This window comes from Vulpes lagopus, chromosome 1 (assembly GCF_018345385.1).
Source record: "Vulpes lagopus strain Blue_001 chromosome 1, ASM1834538v1, whole genome shotgun sequence".
Classification (NCBI taxonomy): domain Eukaryota; kingdom Metazoa; phylum Chordata; class Mammalia; order Carnivora; family Canidae; genus Vulpes; species Vulpes lagopus.
Window position 1 is genome coordinate 64,651,711 of NC_054824.1, and position 19,079 is coordinate 64,670,789.

Genomic DNA, 19,079 nt, shown 5'->3' on the forward strand with positions numbered 1-19,079 from the left:
TCTTTACTGCACATCATTCACTCCTTTTCACTTGTTTTGTCTTTAGCTCTTGAACTAGATTACAAATTTCTTGAGGGAAAGGTCTATGTCTTATTTTCCTCCCAGTCTTTGTGCTACCTAATGCAGAGCTGTAGCCCATAGACTGATATAAAATATGAACGCTCTCTGCATGCAGATGATTAATCATCACTAAAATTTTTCCAAAGACATAGGCTCTAGTGCCAAGAGCACATTTGTTTAAAATGTGCGCTTAAATTTGAATGAATCTGCCTAAATGGTGCCATCTGTTCTTGGGCAGTTTCAGAAATGTTTTAATACAATTTTACCTTTAAAAGGACGAATGTAGGGGCATGCTTATGAGGCTTAAAGACACCCTTGAATAAACACCGAGCAGACACCAGCACATTCAATCACACTTAAAACAGCTACACATAAAGAATGTTTTCTGAGGTTTAAGAAAATTTTGCTAAGAGGACACCAACTACTACTTCATGCAGGAAATATTTATGAGAAGTTACAAAATTGTAGGCATGGACTCCGACAGCATATTACTGCATTTTAATTACAGACTCCAGAAATACAATTTAATTTGATGTAAATCTCACATTCCTTTGAAATGGGTACATTCTTCCATTATTTGCTAATGGCCACATTTTACTGTGATTTCAGTATATCCATGTAGAGCTAAAGACAGCTGTTGGGGATGGCCTCTGTGTTACTCGCTTATATCGATCGTCAATTTGACTTTTGTGGCAGTACTGTAGGATTTATTGTTGTGTGAATGTAACAGTGAAATGAAACCCATGTTTAAGTTCTGCGAATAACTTCCAGTCACTTTCAAGACACCTCAACTTAGGTTCTAAATTTGAGTTTGCGGTTTTACAGGCACAGTTATTTGCTGATCCACTTCAGCATGCAAAATCACACACTGGCCAGATCTGGGTATGGTTATTGTGGCAACGAGTAATGGGTCATATTTTCAGCCTATTTAACTCACTCGCTACATTATCATCACCAAAACAATGCCAGTATTTTGACATCTGTGTATTTTGCTAGTTGGTGTAAATCAACAATGGCATGTATCAAGAACTCATATTTACAGAAGGAATTTCTAGTTAAAATAGCATCCAAGTGTGTTACCCTATCCGAATACATGTGCATCCATATGGAAATTCTTTCATTAAATCTCATTTTGCAGAGATGGAGAGTTGCACATATTTACTTATATGAACATTCATTTGGAATATTTTTAGATGATTTTTTTATCTTTAGGTATCAGAATTTGCTTCTGATAATTTTATATACCTAGGATATTACAGACAAAATTGAAGTCCTCTCATTGGCCTTCTGCTTTGTGTTCCTCACAAAGACAACCATTATTATTAATTTGCTGTGTCCTTCCAGCCCATATTTTTATACTTTAATGACCTAAGTTACAGAACCAAGAACAAATTTTCTACATAACATTGCTTTTTTACCTAAATTCTATCATAAATATCATTTTGATCATCTAAGTTTATATCATTCTTTAACATGCTATTTTTCTTCAGCATTTCATAAATCCCATCTGTCAATCTATCAAAAGGGTGCTTCACTTTAACTTCTCTATAGTTTGAATTATCCTAGTTTATTCATCTTTTCCACCACAGATGTTCATTTAGGTTATACATCTTGCACCAATTTTTTGCTATCCCCAAACAGTGTTGCAGTGAATGACCATATGTGTGTATATCATCCACCCCCTTTCTCTCTCCTGGTGTTCCTTGTTCCAGATTTCTCTCCAGGAAATACACCTTGTGGTCTTTTGCTGGGTTCTGGGTTATATACATCACAACCTTACCACATATTGTCAAATTGCTCTCAAAAATGGGTTAATTTATATTCCCACTAGCAGTATATAAAAGTTCCTGTTTCCTTGTATCTTTACAAACCTTATTTCATTAGACTTTGTTATTTTTTTAATTGTGCCAGTCTGATGGACATAAATGAAATGGTTTATCAATATGAGTCTAATTATTTGTCCTGATTATTTGTGAGTTTGAGCATTTTTTAAAAAATACTGGGCATGTTCAAATTTCCTCTTTATAGGTTGCCTGTTCATATCCTTTGCTCATTTTTCTTCTGAGTTGTCTTTTTCTTATTGACATGTGGGAGTTCTTTATTTCAAATATTAATCTTTTGTCAGCCATATGAATTGCAAATATCATTTCCCAATCTCCTACTACTAGTTGGTAGATTTTATCAGCCAGAAGTTCTTCAATTTTGGATAATTTGGTCAAATACTTTCAATCCATTTTTGTGTTTAATGTCTTATCATAAAAGATCCATTACCCGGGGCACCTGAGGTGCTCAGTTGGTTAGGCATCTGGCTTGTGATTTTGTCTCAGGTCATGGTCTCATGGGTCTCATGTCTCAGATTTTGTCTCAGTCTCATGTGAGACTGAGATCCACATCAGGCTCCTCCCTCAGTGGGGAGTCTGCTTGAGATTCTCTCCCTCTATTCCTCCCTCTACTTGCATTCTCTCTCTCTCTCAAATAAATAAATAAATAAATCTTTATTTTAAAAAGATCCATTACTACCGTGGGTTTACTATGATGTGCTTCCATATTTTCTTATATTAGTGTTAAAATTGTGTAATTTCATACATAAGTCTTTATTACATTCTGTAATTTACTTGTGTGTCTGATATGAGAAAGCAACCTAAATTTATTTTTTTCAAGATGGAGAACCAGTTATTTCAGCATCATTTGTTAATTAGTCTGTCCTTTCTCCACTGCAGTGTGACGTCTCCTCTATCTTACATAGAATTCCTAAATGAGCCCAGCATGTTTTACTGACCTCATTATCCATTCCTGCAGTGACACCATACTGTTTTAATTACTGTAGGCATTATGGTATACCTTGATGTATAGCAGGACAAGTCCCTCTCTCTTGTTCTTCTTTCACAGAATTATTTTTGTTATTTTTTAATATTGGGTCTTCCATCTGTGTTTTAGAACCAATTTGTTCTGTTCCTCAAACGTAATGTGTGGTATTTTTATTTCAATTGCATTGAATATATAGGTTAATATAGAGAAATTAATATAGAGATGAATTTTTAGTTTTCCTATCCCTGATATGGTATATTAATATCTAGGACACCTTTTACTCAGGTTTTCTTTTGATATCTTTTAATATCATATTCCCTACAAATCACACATTTTTATAAAATTAATCCCCTGTTACATCATTGTCTTTGTGGCCATTGTAAGTAATGTTACATTTCCTAATTAATTATTGTTGGGTTATTAGAAATTTCTTAATTGGTGTGTTGATCTTGCATCCAGCAACCTTGCTAAACTTAGTTTTTAATAGTTTGTAGATGCTCCTGCATTTTCTACATAGACCACCGTATTTTTCTATATATAATAATTGCTTTAATCTCCTCTTTTCCTGTCACTATAACTTGTATTTCTTTTTCTTATTTATTACATTAACTGGAACCCCCATTCACTGTTGGGTAGTAGCAATGATACCAGGCATCCTCGACTGAAAGTTGTGTTTGTTACAAGTGTGTAATGAATTCCCCCAGTGCATCTGTTCTCACCTTTTTCCCCATGACATTCACACTGAGCATTTGCCATATGGCTAGCCAAGATTAGATGGGTCAAGGTTACTGTGGTCAAGTAATGGAATCAAGTTATCATATTAGTAAGAGGACCCAAGCTTTACTTCATTGGAACTCTTTCCTCACTTTCTGAATCAACCAATCTCAGCTACAAGTGTTTTTGTTGAGTTTGACAGTATTGACTTCATTGGAAATGTTGTAGCATTAGAAACATAAATCTAAGTTTTTTGATAGCCTGCAAAGATTCTCATTGTTCACATTAATTTTGTTTTGCAACTTCTTTTTTATAGACTCCGATGAACCAGGCTTCAACTCGTTCCCACTGCATTTTCACTATTCATTTATCAAGCAAAGAACCAGGATCTGCAACTGTCCGGCATGCCAAACTTCACTTAGTTGACCTGGCTGGTTCAGAACGAGTTGCAAAGACTGGAGTAGGGGGCCAACTTCTAACAGAGGCCAAGTATATCAACTTGTCCCTACACTACTTAGAACAGGTAAAAATGGGCACAATGGGATGTAACTGTATCTATCATTCACTGATAAACTTTGCATCAGGCACTCTGCTGGTATCTTTATTTTGTTGTTTTCTTCTTTTATTTTGGCAAAATATACATGACATAAATTTCATCGTTTTAATCATTTTTAAGTGTACAATTCTGTGTCATTAAGTTCATTGCCATCTATCTCCGGAAGTCTTTCATGACCACAAACAGAAACTCTGTTCTCGTTAAACAATAATTCTCTGTTTCCTTATGCTCCCAGTACCTGCTAACTTCTATTCTACTTTGTGTCTCTATGAACCTGACTGTTCCAGATACTCATATAAGTGGAATCATACAATATTTGTCCTTTTCTCTCTGGTTTATGTCACTTAGCATAATGACTTCAAAGTCCATCCATGTTGTAGCATCTATTTGAATTTCATTCCTCTGTAAAGCTGAGTAATGTTTTATTATGTGCGCATGCCATGTCTTGTCTATCCATTCATCCATCAATGGATACTTGGATTGTTACTACCTTTTGACTATTGTAAATAATGCTGCTGTGAATATTGGTGTAGGTCTAGCATTTTGTATATACCATTTTATTTAAACCTTAAGCCCTACACTGTTGATGTTAGTCTTCCCATTTTAATAGATTTTAAAACTCAGATCTTCTGGAGGCCTTCTCAAGGTTACCAGCTAGTGATGAAGTGAAGATTTGAATCTTGAGTTGGTTGGCTCCAAAGCCCATGTTTTCTCTCATTATACGTTATTGTTTTCACTGTAAAAATTGTAATGGGTGTGAATATAGGGTATAAATGGCCTCCTGGGACCTACCTTTTCAGGCTAGTAGATTAGTTGTGAGAACATAATTTAGAGATGTCTAAATTATTATTATTATCAGTAGTGGTAGTAGTAGTAGTAGTAGTATCTTTTCAGCTTCTGGTGACTTTGTCTAGCTGTTGATTGTGATCCTAGGAAGGTTCTTTTGACTTTAGCTTTCTCTGCCAACCCCTACCCCAAGTTTATTACAGTCTACCCCAGTGTGTGCTCTACTTTTGATTTCCAAACTTGACTCCATGTACAAAGAAAGCTCATCTGAATTTAGCTAAATAAATTTTCCAGAAAAAACCCCTCATCCCTAAAATGAGCATATTAAATTAAATGATTTCTCAAGTTCTTTCAGCTCTACGAGTAAAGTGCTGTGAGTTGAATGTTAAAGATGGCAACTACTTCCAAATTCTGAGAGAAAAAAAAGAGAAGCATGATCAAAAAGTGGAGTGGAGAAGTCCAGAGTATATTGGCAAGGCAGAAGAACTTGCTAATGAGTGTTGGAGGCTAAAAGATTTGAAAAAACAAACAGAACTCCCTTCCCCCGCCTTTTTTTTTTTTTTTTTTTTTTACTGCCTAATGAACCCTTCTGGGACTGAGATTGTCCTGATGTTAAATGTTTTCTAATGGTCAAGTTGGCTGAGCAAGCAGATTGAGAGAAACCTAAGGGAGCTGTATCTGAACAAGGTACATGCAGTTAGGCTCTGACTAAATGAACCCCAGTAATGCAGTTCCCAGAGATTAATGGGCTCCATGGTGTTCAGACAATTTTAGTGTTTCTGACGAGAGTCAGCTTTCCTAGCTCTTCCTTGCTCAAATTATTACATAGTACTTTAACTTAACAGAGCTTTTTACTTAATAGGACACTTATAAAACATTGATATGAAAACATAATGGACTGTACTCAAAGTGTTTTATTTCAAAGAAATATACCTACTTGTTTCTGATGGCAGCACTCCCTGCTTAAATTCCTATTATGCCCATCTGTTCATACAAAATTATATTCATTAGTTAAATCAGAATTTTCACCATTTGTTATCACTCAAGAAAAACATTCTGCCCCTTATCCTCTCTCTTCATTCTACACAACCTTGCAAGCTGCTACTTCTCATTAAAACTCTTCTTCTCCCCACATGTCTTCTCTTCAAAATGCCTGTAGCATCAGCCTCATGTGAGTGGTCTTGGTGGCTCTGTGAATTTGATTTTCTATGTAATGAATTTATTTACTAAGCAAACATTTATAAGGAGCAGTAGTGTGTTTGAGGACTATGCCAGACACTGGAGCATGGTGCCGAGCAAAGTAGAAAATGGTCCTTGCGCCAAAAGTCTCAGGGACCATTGCAGGGAGATGTGCATGAAATAAATAGCCATTAAATGTTTGGCTGTAATCCAGGTGAGTTGTGCAGAGAAAGGCCAAGGGGTGAGGAGAGCTGGTAATCGGGGATCGGACTTTGGCTGAAGAGGAGAAAAGGAATGAAAGTTCTCTCAGGGCTGATATTAAGCAGAGACTCACAGAACAACTGGAGGGAACCAGGCAGGGCTGGGGTTAGAGCATGTCAGGCAGTGGGAACTGGGAGTCCATTAGCCCTTAGCTGCAGTTGAGCCTGGGGGCTCTATTCAGCCGAACCACAGCAATACTCACATGTCATTGACCTTTGGCTTTCTGAATGTCAATTATCTGTTTCATATTCACTCAATGCATCACTACAGCCTCCTACTTACACTACAACTACTTACCCTGATCTACAAGTATCTTCCTGGAGGTTATAGCATAACAGAGATGGGAGGAGGGGAAGATGAGCATAAGAGGGAAAAGGGACATAAATACAGAAAACTACAGTTTATGGGCATAGATGCATGGAGTTGAGTAAATCTAGTTGTGGCAAGAGAGGAAGTAGGTGGGTAGTAGAGAAATTTTGGAATTTCACACAGAAAGAGATAAACGAGGAAGAACCAAAGCACAGGAGAGTGAGAATAATAAAAAGAGGGGTAGATACTATTAATGAAATAACAGAATTCAAGGACTTTTATACCCAGGTTTTCTTTATGTAGGACTTGATTATGGGGCTAACAAGACTGGAAGTGTCACAATTTGGTTTAATTCACTTCCTTCCTTCATTCATTCATTCACTCATTCATTCAACAAATTGTAAGTAAGTGTTTACAAAGTGCTATGAGTTACGTTAGGCGATGGGGATAAATGCCTGATTGAGAACTGGTCTGTGCTATCCTGTTACCCAGTGAAGGAGCAAAACATATAAGCAAATCCTTACATACAGTCAGATAAATGCTGTGAGCAATTCAAGTAAGTGTTTGTAATTAATTACATCCTCTCCATCTCCATTTCAATATATAGATGGAGATGTCCTAAGAAATAGACAATTTGGTAACCTTTCTTACATTGCCAGTCCGCGTTGGTTATAGAAATTCCATGCAGAATGTCATTGCCCTTCTGGCCATAATTGTGGATCTTACACCTGCTTGCATGATACAGCCTTTCTGAGTTGAGTGCACTTTATTGTGCTCACAAGTTAATAAATTTCTGTTTGTCAGAGTATTGTTGGTTTTGGAGTTATCCTTGTGTATGTGATACTCTTTCCAAAAAGCCTCCTCGAAAACATTTTAAGCCACAATAACAGGGTAAATCTCGGCCCTAGAAATTAAGTCCATGGAAGAAAAGGAAGGGGTCATGCATACTTGTTCTAACCATAAGCCTCCCCAAGTGTTCCTGGTGTGACCCTCGTCTCTGTCAGCCCAAACATCAAGTGAGAAACCACTAGGAACAGAGTGTTTGCTCTCTTCCTCTGCAAAATTCAGAATTGGGGTCGCCTTCAGCCAGCTATCCACCATAAGTGGGACTTCAGAGTTTCAGTTTCCACTTGGCTTCCACTGAATATGTATGTTTAGGAGAAAAGCTAATGTGCCAGTGCCAGTTGTAACCACTCCAAATCATTGTCAGTTTCCAAAGGATAATTTTCCGTGTGCTTCTGAGCTCTTTAAAAGAAAGTCTCCTTAATTCATGAAATAGTAATCTGAGTTATTGATTTTAAGAATAGTTTCTAGGTACTTGGAGATATTATTAAGTATAATGTGAGTTTCCACTCTTTGTTGCTTAAAGAATGCCTTCAGGAACATTTTGTTTTGTTTATACATGAAACCCAAAATGAGAATAAACATTTTTTAAAAATCCAGGTTGTAGAACTACCTCCTTAGCCTGTGCCATTCAGATCATTTGGTTCCTGCCCAATTTAGAGAGTCCAAAGCCCATAAAGAATAATCCACTTTGCCTCTCTTCCTGAATACAGGCCATTTCTGCCTCACTCAGAAGATCTGTATCTTCTCCAAGGGATCTGGGCTTATTCTGGTATTTTTCAGATTCCTTATTGTTGAAAAGATGCCTACTCAGAGCCTCTGGTAGAGAAATGGCCCAGGACTGGCTTTATACATCTGTAACAAGTGTCCAGAGGGATCCTAAAGAACATAGCCTGGATACCACTGCTAACATGAGTACTTTTTTGTTTTACTATCCCAGAAACAATCTCTATTCATCTTTAAAACATTTCTGTGAGATAGACAGGTATTCTAATCCCACTTTTACAGGTGAGGAAACAGCAATAAATTTAAGAGCTTTGCCTAAAATCACACAAGTGGGACAGCTGGATTCTGCCTCTAAGTCCTAGGTTCTTTCTTTTATTATACTCTGCTTTTATTTTTTGTGTTTTTAAAGACCATGATTTCTAATCCATAGTCCCATTTTGAATTTTAATTATTCTCTTGAACAATTTTAGAACCCTTTCTGGAAAGGACATTGGGTTTGCGTCTACAACATTTACTGCAGGAGTAGGAACCAGGAGCCCCGTCCCAGCTCCAGGGGTAGACCTTGACCTTGCCTAAGCCAGCTGGAGGCTTGGCTAGAGTGATTGGTTCAGAGATGGGTCCATGACTCAAGTTGGCCCTAGGGAAGCTCAGGATATATGTTTAATGATTAGAGAACTTTCTCACATAAGTTATAAATAAGGACATTTGGCAGCCATACTACAGCCATGAAAAGCAGATTTCTACAACATGGAAGGTAGAACAGAGACATTGGTGAAAAGTAAATCCTTGATGGTAGCACTGACCTTTTGATTCATATGTAACCTGAGCCTTTCCTGTTATAGTTATATGGGCCAATAAATTTCCCTTATGATTAAATCCAGTTTGCGTTACATTTTCTGTTACTGCAACTAAAAGCAAATTAACTAACCCCAGTGAATTTAATATCAACAGGGAGTTTAATAAGCATATTCTCCTTTATGTCATCTAAGTTGTCATAAAGCTGTTGAATAGAAGAGATATTAATATGGTTTCCTGGAGCAGGAAAAAAATAATGACATTTGTTTTATGAAAGAATTTCAAAGTACTTAGAACATTGTCAGATAATTATGATTCGTAAGTAGTAATGCCACCCTCTCTGCACATCTGTTAGACCAACCCCTGTTTGATCTGGTGTTTGGTATTTGGGCCTGCCTTGTTAGAGGCATTTCATTTGTCCTCCTGGCTCCTTGGGTCTGGAGTTCTGTTTAACACCCCTGCTACCACCTTGCCACTCAGATTTGGGTCTGCCATGTACCCCACTTCCTTTCGGGTTACATTGCAACTCAGTTCCACCAAGTCTCATCCCATACTACTGATCTTCATGCTGTCTAGGTGAAGCCAATTAATCTACTCATTTATTTGTTAAATTATTTCACATAAAAGTGTCGAGAACATGTATTAGATTTCTTAGTTGTGAAATGGAAAACCTACTGTAGCTAACTTAAGCAGCATAGAGTTTATTAAACGTAAAGAACCTCAAGAAAAGTTCAAAAACTGAGCTTGAATATTACCCAGCTGAGAGCCGAGTAAACAGGAGACACATCTAACCACATCACTGAACTGCTCTGCAAAACACTACCATTATCCCTAGTTGGCACTCAGGACATTAAGTCCTGGATTCCAGAAAGTTCCTACAGCTGCCTCAAAGGAACCAGATGCCTTTGCCACCACACTCTCCTATAAATCTGATCTTCTTCTTTGTGGCCACCAGCTCTCATTACTCACCTCCCAATCCCACACAAGGGTATCCTTTTGACAGAGCTAGGTCTTGCATAGAACCATTGAGTTGTAATAGAGACTAGGAAGTGTGGCTTCATAGGAAGTGAAACTAAAATGGGGGTTAACCTATTTTAGTAAAACAACGTAGTTTCTGCCCTGGACTGGGGACTGGATGCTGCTCTAGGCAGTAGGCTAGAACAGTGAATGAGAGAAACAAAGTCCCTGGCCTAATGAAGCTGAAAGCCAAGTGAGGAAGCAGATTGAAAAAAAAAAAAGTAAATAAATGAATGTACTTTTACATAGTGATAAGAACTGGAAGAAAAATGAAGTAGATGCATTACTTTTGACAAGGCGTTTGGTGGAAGCCTTTGTGAGGAGACAAGGTTTGAGCAAAGATTTGAATGATGTGAAACAGGAAGCTATATAAAAATCTGGGCAAGATAATCCTAGGTACAAGGAACAACAAATTCAAAGGTGGTGGATGTGGAGACAATCTTGGTATGGTGGAGCAATAGGAAGGCCAATGTGGGCTATGAAAGCACAAGAGAAGATGAGGACAGATAGGTACACAGGGACCAGATCATGCAGGAGTTGAAACATTATGGTGTTTCAGGAAGGTAAAGAAATGGGACAGCTTGGGTGCCTCAGCTGTTTAGCTCTGCCTTTAGCCCAGGGCATGATCCTGGAGACCCGGGATCGAGTCCCACATCGGGCTCCCTGCATGGAGCCTGCTTCTCCCTCTGCCTGTGTCTCTGCCTCTCTCTCTCTCTCTCTCTCTCTCTCTCTCTCTCTGTCTGTCTCAAATAAATAAATAAATAAATAAATAAATAAATATTTTTAAAAAAAGAAAAGAAAAAGAAATGTTGTGAGCAGGGAAGTGACTTGATATAACATATTTTATAAAGATTTCTCTGTGGGAAGTAGACCAAGGGACCAGGGCAGAGCAGGGAAAAAGAGAAGCAAGGACTGAGTCAAAGCCTTATGTAGTTGTTCAAGGAAAGGATGATAGATGCTTAACCTCGAGTGGTGGCAGAAGAAGTGTGAAAAGTGGTCCAATTCTGGGCAAGTCTTTTAGGTAAAACTAGTAGAAATTGCTGATGGATTGCATTTCAGAAAGGGGAAATAACAATGGTGCCCAGGGTTGTGGCCTGTGCCCTTAGGTAGAATGGTGGTGCCATTAAGAATGATCGGAGAGCCCAGAAATGAATCAGATTTGTGGAGAGAGGGAGAGAGGATCAAGAATAGGCATCCAAGTGGAGATTTAGGGTTGCCACAGAGACAGCAGCTCAGGGAACAGGTGGAAGCTGATAGGGGAGATGTCAGGATATATGTATATGCCAGGTGATTGGATGAGATTTAATAGGGAGAGGGTATAGATAAGAAAGAGAAGAGGACTAAGCCCTGGAGCACTCCAATATTTATAATTTAGAAAGAAGGAAAGGAGCATTCGTTAACTAGTATTTAAGGAAAGATGGAAACCTGGGAAGTGTGGTGCCCTAGTTTTCAATGAATAAAGTGTTTCCAAAAGAAGGCGGTGAGTTCCTGTGTTGAATGCTTACTCAACTCAGAGATCTAATAAGATGGCAATAAATGTTTTGAGTACAACGGGGGTTGCTTATAACCTTGGCAAGAGCCATCTTAGTTTTTAGACTAGTGGGCATGCAGGATGAGAATGATCTAGGTGAGAGAGAGAAATTGATGCAGAAGAGAAAGGTTAATTGTAGGAGCAAGGTAGATGAGAGAAGAAGAGGGAGAGGATGGGGCACTGGCCTTAGAAGGAGCAGTTTGGTGACACAAGGAAGGACAGAGTTTGTGGGGCATTTGATGGTGGGACAGGAGATGGTTATGGTCAGGCTCCTCACTTCTAATGGAAGGGTGTGTGGCCATCAGCTAAGACTGAAGGCAGGGAGAGAGGCTGGGTGGAGGTCTGAAACAAAAAGATAAGATGTGAAGGCTTCATTTCTGAGAGTGGAGAAGTAATTTTTGAGAGAAATATCACAAGGTATCTGGTTTGTAGTAAAATCTCTGGTCATTAATTTAAAGCAGGACCAGTGGTTTTATCCCAAACAGCCTTTAAAACATCAAGATAAGAAGCTTTTGCACAGCAAAGGATACAGTCAACAAAACTAAAAGACAACCTGCAGAATGGGAGAAGATATTTGCAAATGACATATCAGATAAAGGGCTAGTTTCCAAGATCTATAAAGAACTTATTAAACTCAACACCAAAGAAACAAACAATCCAATCATGAAATGGGCAAAAGACATGAAGAGAAATCTCACAGAGGAAGACATGGACATGGCCAACATGCACATGAGAAAATGCTCCGCATCACTTGCCATCAGGGAAATACAAATCAAAACCACAGTGAGATACCACCTCACACCAGTGAGAATGGGGAAAATTAACAAGGCAGGAAACCACAAATGTTGGAGAGGATGCGGAGAAAGGGAACCCTCTTGCACTGTTGGTGGGAATGTGAACTGGTGCAGCCACTCTGGAAAACTGTGTGGAGGTTCCTCAAAGAGTTAAAAATAGACCTGCCCTACGACCCAGCAATTGCACTGTTGGGGATTTACCCCAAAGATACAGATGCAGTGAAACGCCGGGACACCTGCACCCCGATGTTTCTAGCAGCAATGGCCACAATAGCCAAACTGTGGAAGGAGCCTCGGTGTCCATCGAAAGATGAATGTATAGAGAAGATGTGGTTTATGTATACAATGGAATATTCCTCAGCCATTAGAAATGACAAATACCCACCATTTGCTTCAACATGGATGGAACTGGAGGGTATTATGCTGAGTGAAGTAAGTCAATCGGAGAAGGACAAACATTATATGTTCTCATTCATTTGGGGAATATAAATAATAGTGAAAGGGAATAGAAGGGAAGGGAGAAGAAATGTGTGGGAAATATCAGAAAGAGAGACAGAACATAAAGACTCCTAACTCTGGGAAACGAACTAGGGGTGGTGGAAGGGGAGGAGGGCGGGGGGTGGGGGTGAATGGGTGACGGGCACTGAGGGGGGCACTTGACGGGATGAGCACTGGATGTTATTCTGTATGTTGGTAAATTGAACACCAATAAAAAATAAATTTATTATAAAAAAAAAAAACAATCTTGTTTTGTAAACCAAGGGAGTAGGAGTTCTGATGGTGGGGATTACACACCTGAGAGGAAGGAAGATTAGAACAATGGTAGGTGTTAGCAGAGGTATTTTCAAGAGTCAGGCCCTTGTGATGCCCAGGTCTGTGGGTACCTTATTCCTGATGCTTGGAATAGACATCCGAGCCCTGGGTTCATCTTCCCAGGAAAACCCTGAGCCCCTGGTGGCTCCATTTGGGGACAAGTCCACAGCAGCCTTTCATCCAGCTAGTACCTTCCTATTAAGTGAAGAGTAAGGCAAGTGAGCCTTAGTTGAACAAACGTAAACTTCACCCATCACTTAGAATGGTAGCAAACACCTGTACAGCACTGGGCTAGGTACTTTTCAAAGTAATTTGTACATTTTAACTCTTAATTATCCCAACTCCCTACGAGATAAATATTATTTTTTCTGTGTTTTACAGTTGAGGACACTGAGACAGAGATGTTGAGTGACATGCCCTAGTAAGGCTAGAATTTGGACCTGGACAATATGGTACCAGATTCTTGGGTCTCCACCACTAACCCCTGCTGTGTCTCATAGTTCTTATTTATTGTTCTGCATCTTCTACCTTGAAGATGGGTCATATAGATCAATTTTGATAGGATTCTAAAAATCTGGCATGATCATGATTTACATGAATTTTCCAATGGCTGAAAACAGGATAATAATATATCCTATTCTATGCCAAGTTATATCATCTATCCAAAAATTACAGTGTTCATGGGTTATGTTTTAGCTAAGTTTACTTCCCTCCATCTCCACCATTATTGTACCAAATCTTGTTAAGATATTTAGTCTGAGCCCAAGTTTTAGATGTCAGCCTGCATTCAATTATGATTTCTGTTTGAATGTTCACTGCAGTTGAGCATCAGATGTGCATTTTCTGCTAATCTAATGCCCTTATTTTTCTACTGTGCCACAGGTGATCATTGCTCTTTCCGAAAAACACCGTGCACACATTCCCTACAGGAACTCCATGATGACCAGTGTCCTAAGAGACAGTTTGGGAGGGAACTGCATGACGACCATGATTGCAACACTGTCTTTAGAGAAAAGGAATATTGACGTATGTTGGGGTTCTTTCTGGAGATCTCAATCTGAGTTTCTGTTGCTAGTTTATGAGATGGAGTTGAGGCTCCTGGGTGGGTTTCCATCTTTTCAGCTGTTTGGGATATGCTCTGGGTTATAAACACCCTACAGAGAGCATAGTTTTGGTTTATTTGCCAGCATTATAATTACCCCATTTGAGAATGAACTTCACACAGCGGTGCTTGGGAGATAGGAAGAAGGCTCATACACAAATTTTGGGAAACCTGTTACTGGGTTAGTCATCTTGGCCAGAAGACATGAGAGAGGAGACTGATTAGCTTCTGTTCCCTTCTGTTCCTGATTACTAAGATACCTTGGAGGCATCTCTACGATGTGTCCCTAAGACACGTCACTGAGTGCAGCACACAGGATGCTTTGTCAGGGGCTGACTACTGACTGGCTTTCATGGGCTGTTGTAAAGTCAGCTTCATGTTTTATGCATTTCAGTCCAGTGCTTGGAATCCAAACTTTCTCCAGAAGAGGAAAACAGGAAGTGGCAGGGTGTCTTCCAAAACAAGGCCAAGCCTTAAGTGCATTCGAAGATGCTTTGAAAAGCCTCTTTTTGGCCTGTTACAAATGTTTATTTTGTAGTTTTTCATGTTTTTGTATTATAATAGTACCTGCTATGATTATGATTTATATATGTGGTTCTGGTTTAATAGATCAGTACTTGAAAAATACATATCAGTCACCACGTAGGAGCTCATGATCTCCCACATTTTTGGTACTGGTCATTTTACAAAGCCAAAGTAAAACTGTAACAAAATGATGTCCTAGAGCAAAGATTCCTAATTTGGAGGTATGTTTCTTCATTGTGTTTTGTACATATCACTCTTTAGGTGTGCTTCTTTCTTCTGTGAACAAAAATTAGTTGTTATCTCTCTGAGCCATAACATTTTAAGGAGTTATTTTGCTTTCTAGGAGTCTATATCGACCTGCAGATTTGCACAACGAGTGGCACTCATAAAGAATGAAGCCGTTCTTAATGAAGAAATCGATCCCAGATTAGTAAGAAAATTTGAACTTAAACTATGTTAGAAAAAAAATCAAAGTAGATCAAAAATCAGCAAAATTCAGGAGGCATGTTCTTTGTACTAGGCAATGTATTAAATGTTGGAAACATGTTAATTTATTTAATTCTCACAACTTTATGAGTAGATATCATCTCCATCCCCACTTTACAGATGACAAAACTGAGGCATAGAAATGTTAAATAATTTGTTGAGAGTCACAGCCTCCTATATGTGACAGAGCCAGGATTCAAGTGCAAATGATCTGACTCAAGGGCCTCCCACCTGCAGTCCTATCAGTCCACTCCTAGAATGTGTAGTGAGTCCCGAGGGCATGTGCTATGCAGTCATGGCTAGTTATATTTACATGCAGGTGGTACCCTTTCAGAAAATACCAGTTTAACAATCTAGAGATAATAATAATAGACCATCTTTTATAAAAGCTGAGAGAAAGAAGTTGTAAAGGTTATATAGTTGAACCTAGCGTAACTGTCCTGTTACTTACTTTAGAGATTTAAAGAGTTAATTATTGGGGCACCTGGGTGGCTCAGTCAGTTAAACATCCAAATCTTGATTTTGGCTCAGGTCATGATCTCAGGGTCCTGAGATCGAGCCGTGTGTTGGGCTTCAGGCTTAGCAAGGAGTCTGCTTGAGATTCTCTCTCTCCCTTTCCCTCTGCCCTTCCTCCAGCACTTGTACACACTTGCTGTCTCTCTCTCTCTAAAAATAAATAAATAAATCTTTAAGAAAACTAATTATTGGTTGAGTCCATGGAAAAATAGCCAAACTTCTAGTTTTATAACAATGCATCCTGCTTTATTAGAGTGAATTTTTTAAAGCAAAAATATTTGCAAGTTCCATGACTCAGATCCTCATTTTAAATGCAGATGTTTTCTCTCTATTTTTTTAGTCTTCTCTAAATTAAATACAACATGGAATCAACTTACACCAACATTGAAAATGTAGAAATTAAATATTTTAATTTTGTACATTGCCAAATTAAGATTATATTACTTTTCAAATCACTCAGCTTTTAAAATTTTCTCTAGAACATAAGCTGGCATAAGCTTAGCAGTATGTGTTATATAAAGGGTGTGAAATCTCACCAATAATGCTTCATTTATAAATTTCTCAAATTCCAAAAAAAAAGCCTTCTCAAATTCTCTATTACTCATATTAATTGTTTCCTTTTGATTTTTGCTCTGTATCCCTTGAAACCATTGCACAGACATATAAAGACAAAAGAGATTAAAAGAGTAATGGGGTTATTGGCTTTACCCTGCTTTCCTCAGGAGCTTGAGCTGCTCAAATGGAAATCTTTGGAGAAACCAAATGGGTGAGGCAGGGTCTCTTTCCAGCACAGGTCTGGTCAGACACCAGCAACACACAGTGCCCTTACTGGAAGAAGGAGTCAAAATTCAAAGGCATGAGTCAAGTGGAAGAGAACTCATAGGATGAATTCTTCTGCCATCCGTGCCTCACCAGCAAGCGGCCCTGTAGCATCACAGAGCAGCCTGAGAAAGACGGTCATGAGTCTTTAGCCCCAAAACATAAAGTAGTGTGTAATTGAAGGAAAATGAACATATTAAGTGCTAGAGAGGTGTTTTTCTTTAAATTTGGCTAGAGAGACTTTGAGGGAACTTGAGGAATGTAGAGAAAGGTGAACATTGTCATGTATTTGATGTAGGGCTACAAGAAATGTAGAGAAGAGAGAAACCTGAATCAAAGCTGACAGCTGCTAATTGAACAAATAGTGAGGCCTTCCTGGTGCAGAGCAATCTGGCAACTGACAAGTATTATCTCCTGGTCTCTTTTGTAATGGCTTTTAAAAACGGATATGACTTCATGACTTTATGGACAAAGCTTTTCTCAAGCACAGGTGGCAATTGTAAATTTGCCCCCAAAGCCACCCAAAACACAACTTGGATAGGATTTCCAATATTTTACTCTAAAACTCCAATGGCACAGGTGAATCCAAAGCCAGCCCTCTAAGATCGGGTTTGCCAGGGTTGTGATTTGCTCTCTTTACAAGTATTGATACCTCAGTAAGACAAGGTGATAGAAGAATTGTGAAGAGGCCAGAGTCTGTGGTGACTCAGCATGGGCCAAAATCTTCCAAAGATGGCTGTCATTCCAAAGTTTCTACAGTAATTTGATGGGAGGTGTGACTGTAATAATCTCAAAATCATGAAAAGTTGGCTTCATTTTGAGATTTCTGTTCAGTAACAGAAGTTAATTTGGTTGCTAGATTTGAGTTTAAAAGCTTTAGTAGAAATAGAAAATATGTCATCAATATTAATTTAGTAGGGGGAGGCGATACAAACAAATGATGCACGTAGCTCCTGCCTAGGGATTTTTGCTCTAGAGCTTGATGATTCTGAGTATGTTTCTGAAAAGAAGCAAACAACCCAAACCCACCCAATCCTGTTCATTTAAATGAAATTCTAGGAGCACTGACATATTCAAAATACTCAGTATCCTGTTCTTTGGAACTTTTGGTCCTGCCAGTGTGGCAGAGATAATCTGAACCCCGCCTATATATAAAATTTAATGAGCACTTTTGAAATCTATGTCTGAGGTTGAATGAGGTAAGGGAATTCCCCAGGGCCCAAAAACAAAGCTGAAGTTGCAGTCGTTCTGGAGTAAAGGGGTGAAGGGAATCGTAAGAAAGACGTCAGAGTTGGAGCCCTGGAACCTTGGAAGATGGATGATGGACCTGACATCCTGTCTGCTTCCCAACATAAAACCAGTGCAAGAGTGAACCAGGAAGGAAATCAATCTGCCCACTGGCATAGGGAGAAGCTAGGGAAGCATATCTGCCTTAGCTTAGACTTTAGGTGAAGCAAAATGTGGTTTCCCTCGCAATTTGAAATCCTAACTAAGGCTCTGCTTCACATGGGTTACAGACTTACAGACTCCCTTGGTCTGACAAACCCCAAGCCAAGAAGTTAGATAAATGAACAACAGAATAAATACAAAAAAGTAGGAAGACAGAAATTAAAAAGTATAAAAATGACTGAAAATAAAATCCAAAGCCAAGACACAGTGGAAAGGAGCAACAAAACTCAGTTTTTAGTCTATTAATAAAATGAGAAAATCTCTGGAAAGATTAATAAAGAAAAGAATAAAGAAGGCAGAAATCAACTTAGCATTTGGAATGAAAAGGGGACTTAGCTATACGTACAGTAGATATCTTCAAATAACAATAAAATAGTTTGAATGACTTTATGGCAGTACATTTTACAACAAAATGTACAATTTCCTATAAAAACATAACACTGAGGCTAATGCAAGAAGAGTTTTGTTTTATTTTTTTAAGAAGAATTTTTAAAAACATCAATAGATCTATGACTAATAAATAGACTCAATAATAACAAAGCTACCAAAAGGAGAGAAAAAAGAGGAAGAAAAGAAAGGGGAAAGGAGAGGTGGAAGGGAAGAGTGAGGGAGAGAAAGAAAACAGGAAGGAAGGATGGAACAGACTCCATGTTTTTTTAAGTTTACTAAATATTGAAGGAAGAATATAAATTGAATTCACCCTGCTAATTCTTGTTTTAGGAATTTTGTATCATGGTTGTATGATTATTACTATGATATGTGGTATCATGAGCTATTTGATCTCATTTTAAGAATTTAAAGATAATGTATCATTAGAAAACATGTCAATGTATATAGCAAAAGAAAGAGCCATGGGAAAAATAAACACCATATTTCAGGTAATGGTAATGAGGGATTCATTTAGAGAAGGCTCTACAGAGAAGTTCTGGCTTCCAAAGTATCTGTAATGTTTTATTTCTTAAGCTAAGTAGTAGGTATATTGGTGTTCAC

General features: G+C 38.4%; 1 protein-coding gene across 3 annotated transcripts in view; it reads left to right on the plus strand.

Moving 5' to 3' along the window:
- Positions 1 to 19,079, plus strand: part of KIF6 (kinesin family member 6) — a 377,491-nt gene that overhangs the window by 118,736 nt on the left and 239,676 nt on the right. For all 3 annotated transcript variants that reach the window (XM_041753408.1, XM_041753258.1, XM_041753340.1), the window contains exons 7-9: positions 3,899 to 4,105; positions 14,075 to 14,218; positions 15,163 to 15,249. In XM_041753408.1, the coding sequence (XP_041609342.1) occupies positions 3,899 to 4,105; positions 14,075 to 14,218; positions 15,163 to 15,249 (438 nt within the window). The remainder of the gene's footprint in view (positions 1 to 3,898; positions 4,106 to 14,074; positions 14,219 to 15,162; positions 15,250 to 19,079) is intronic.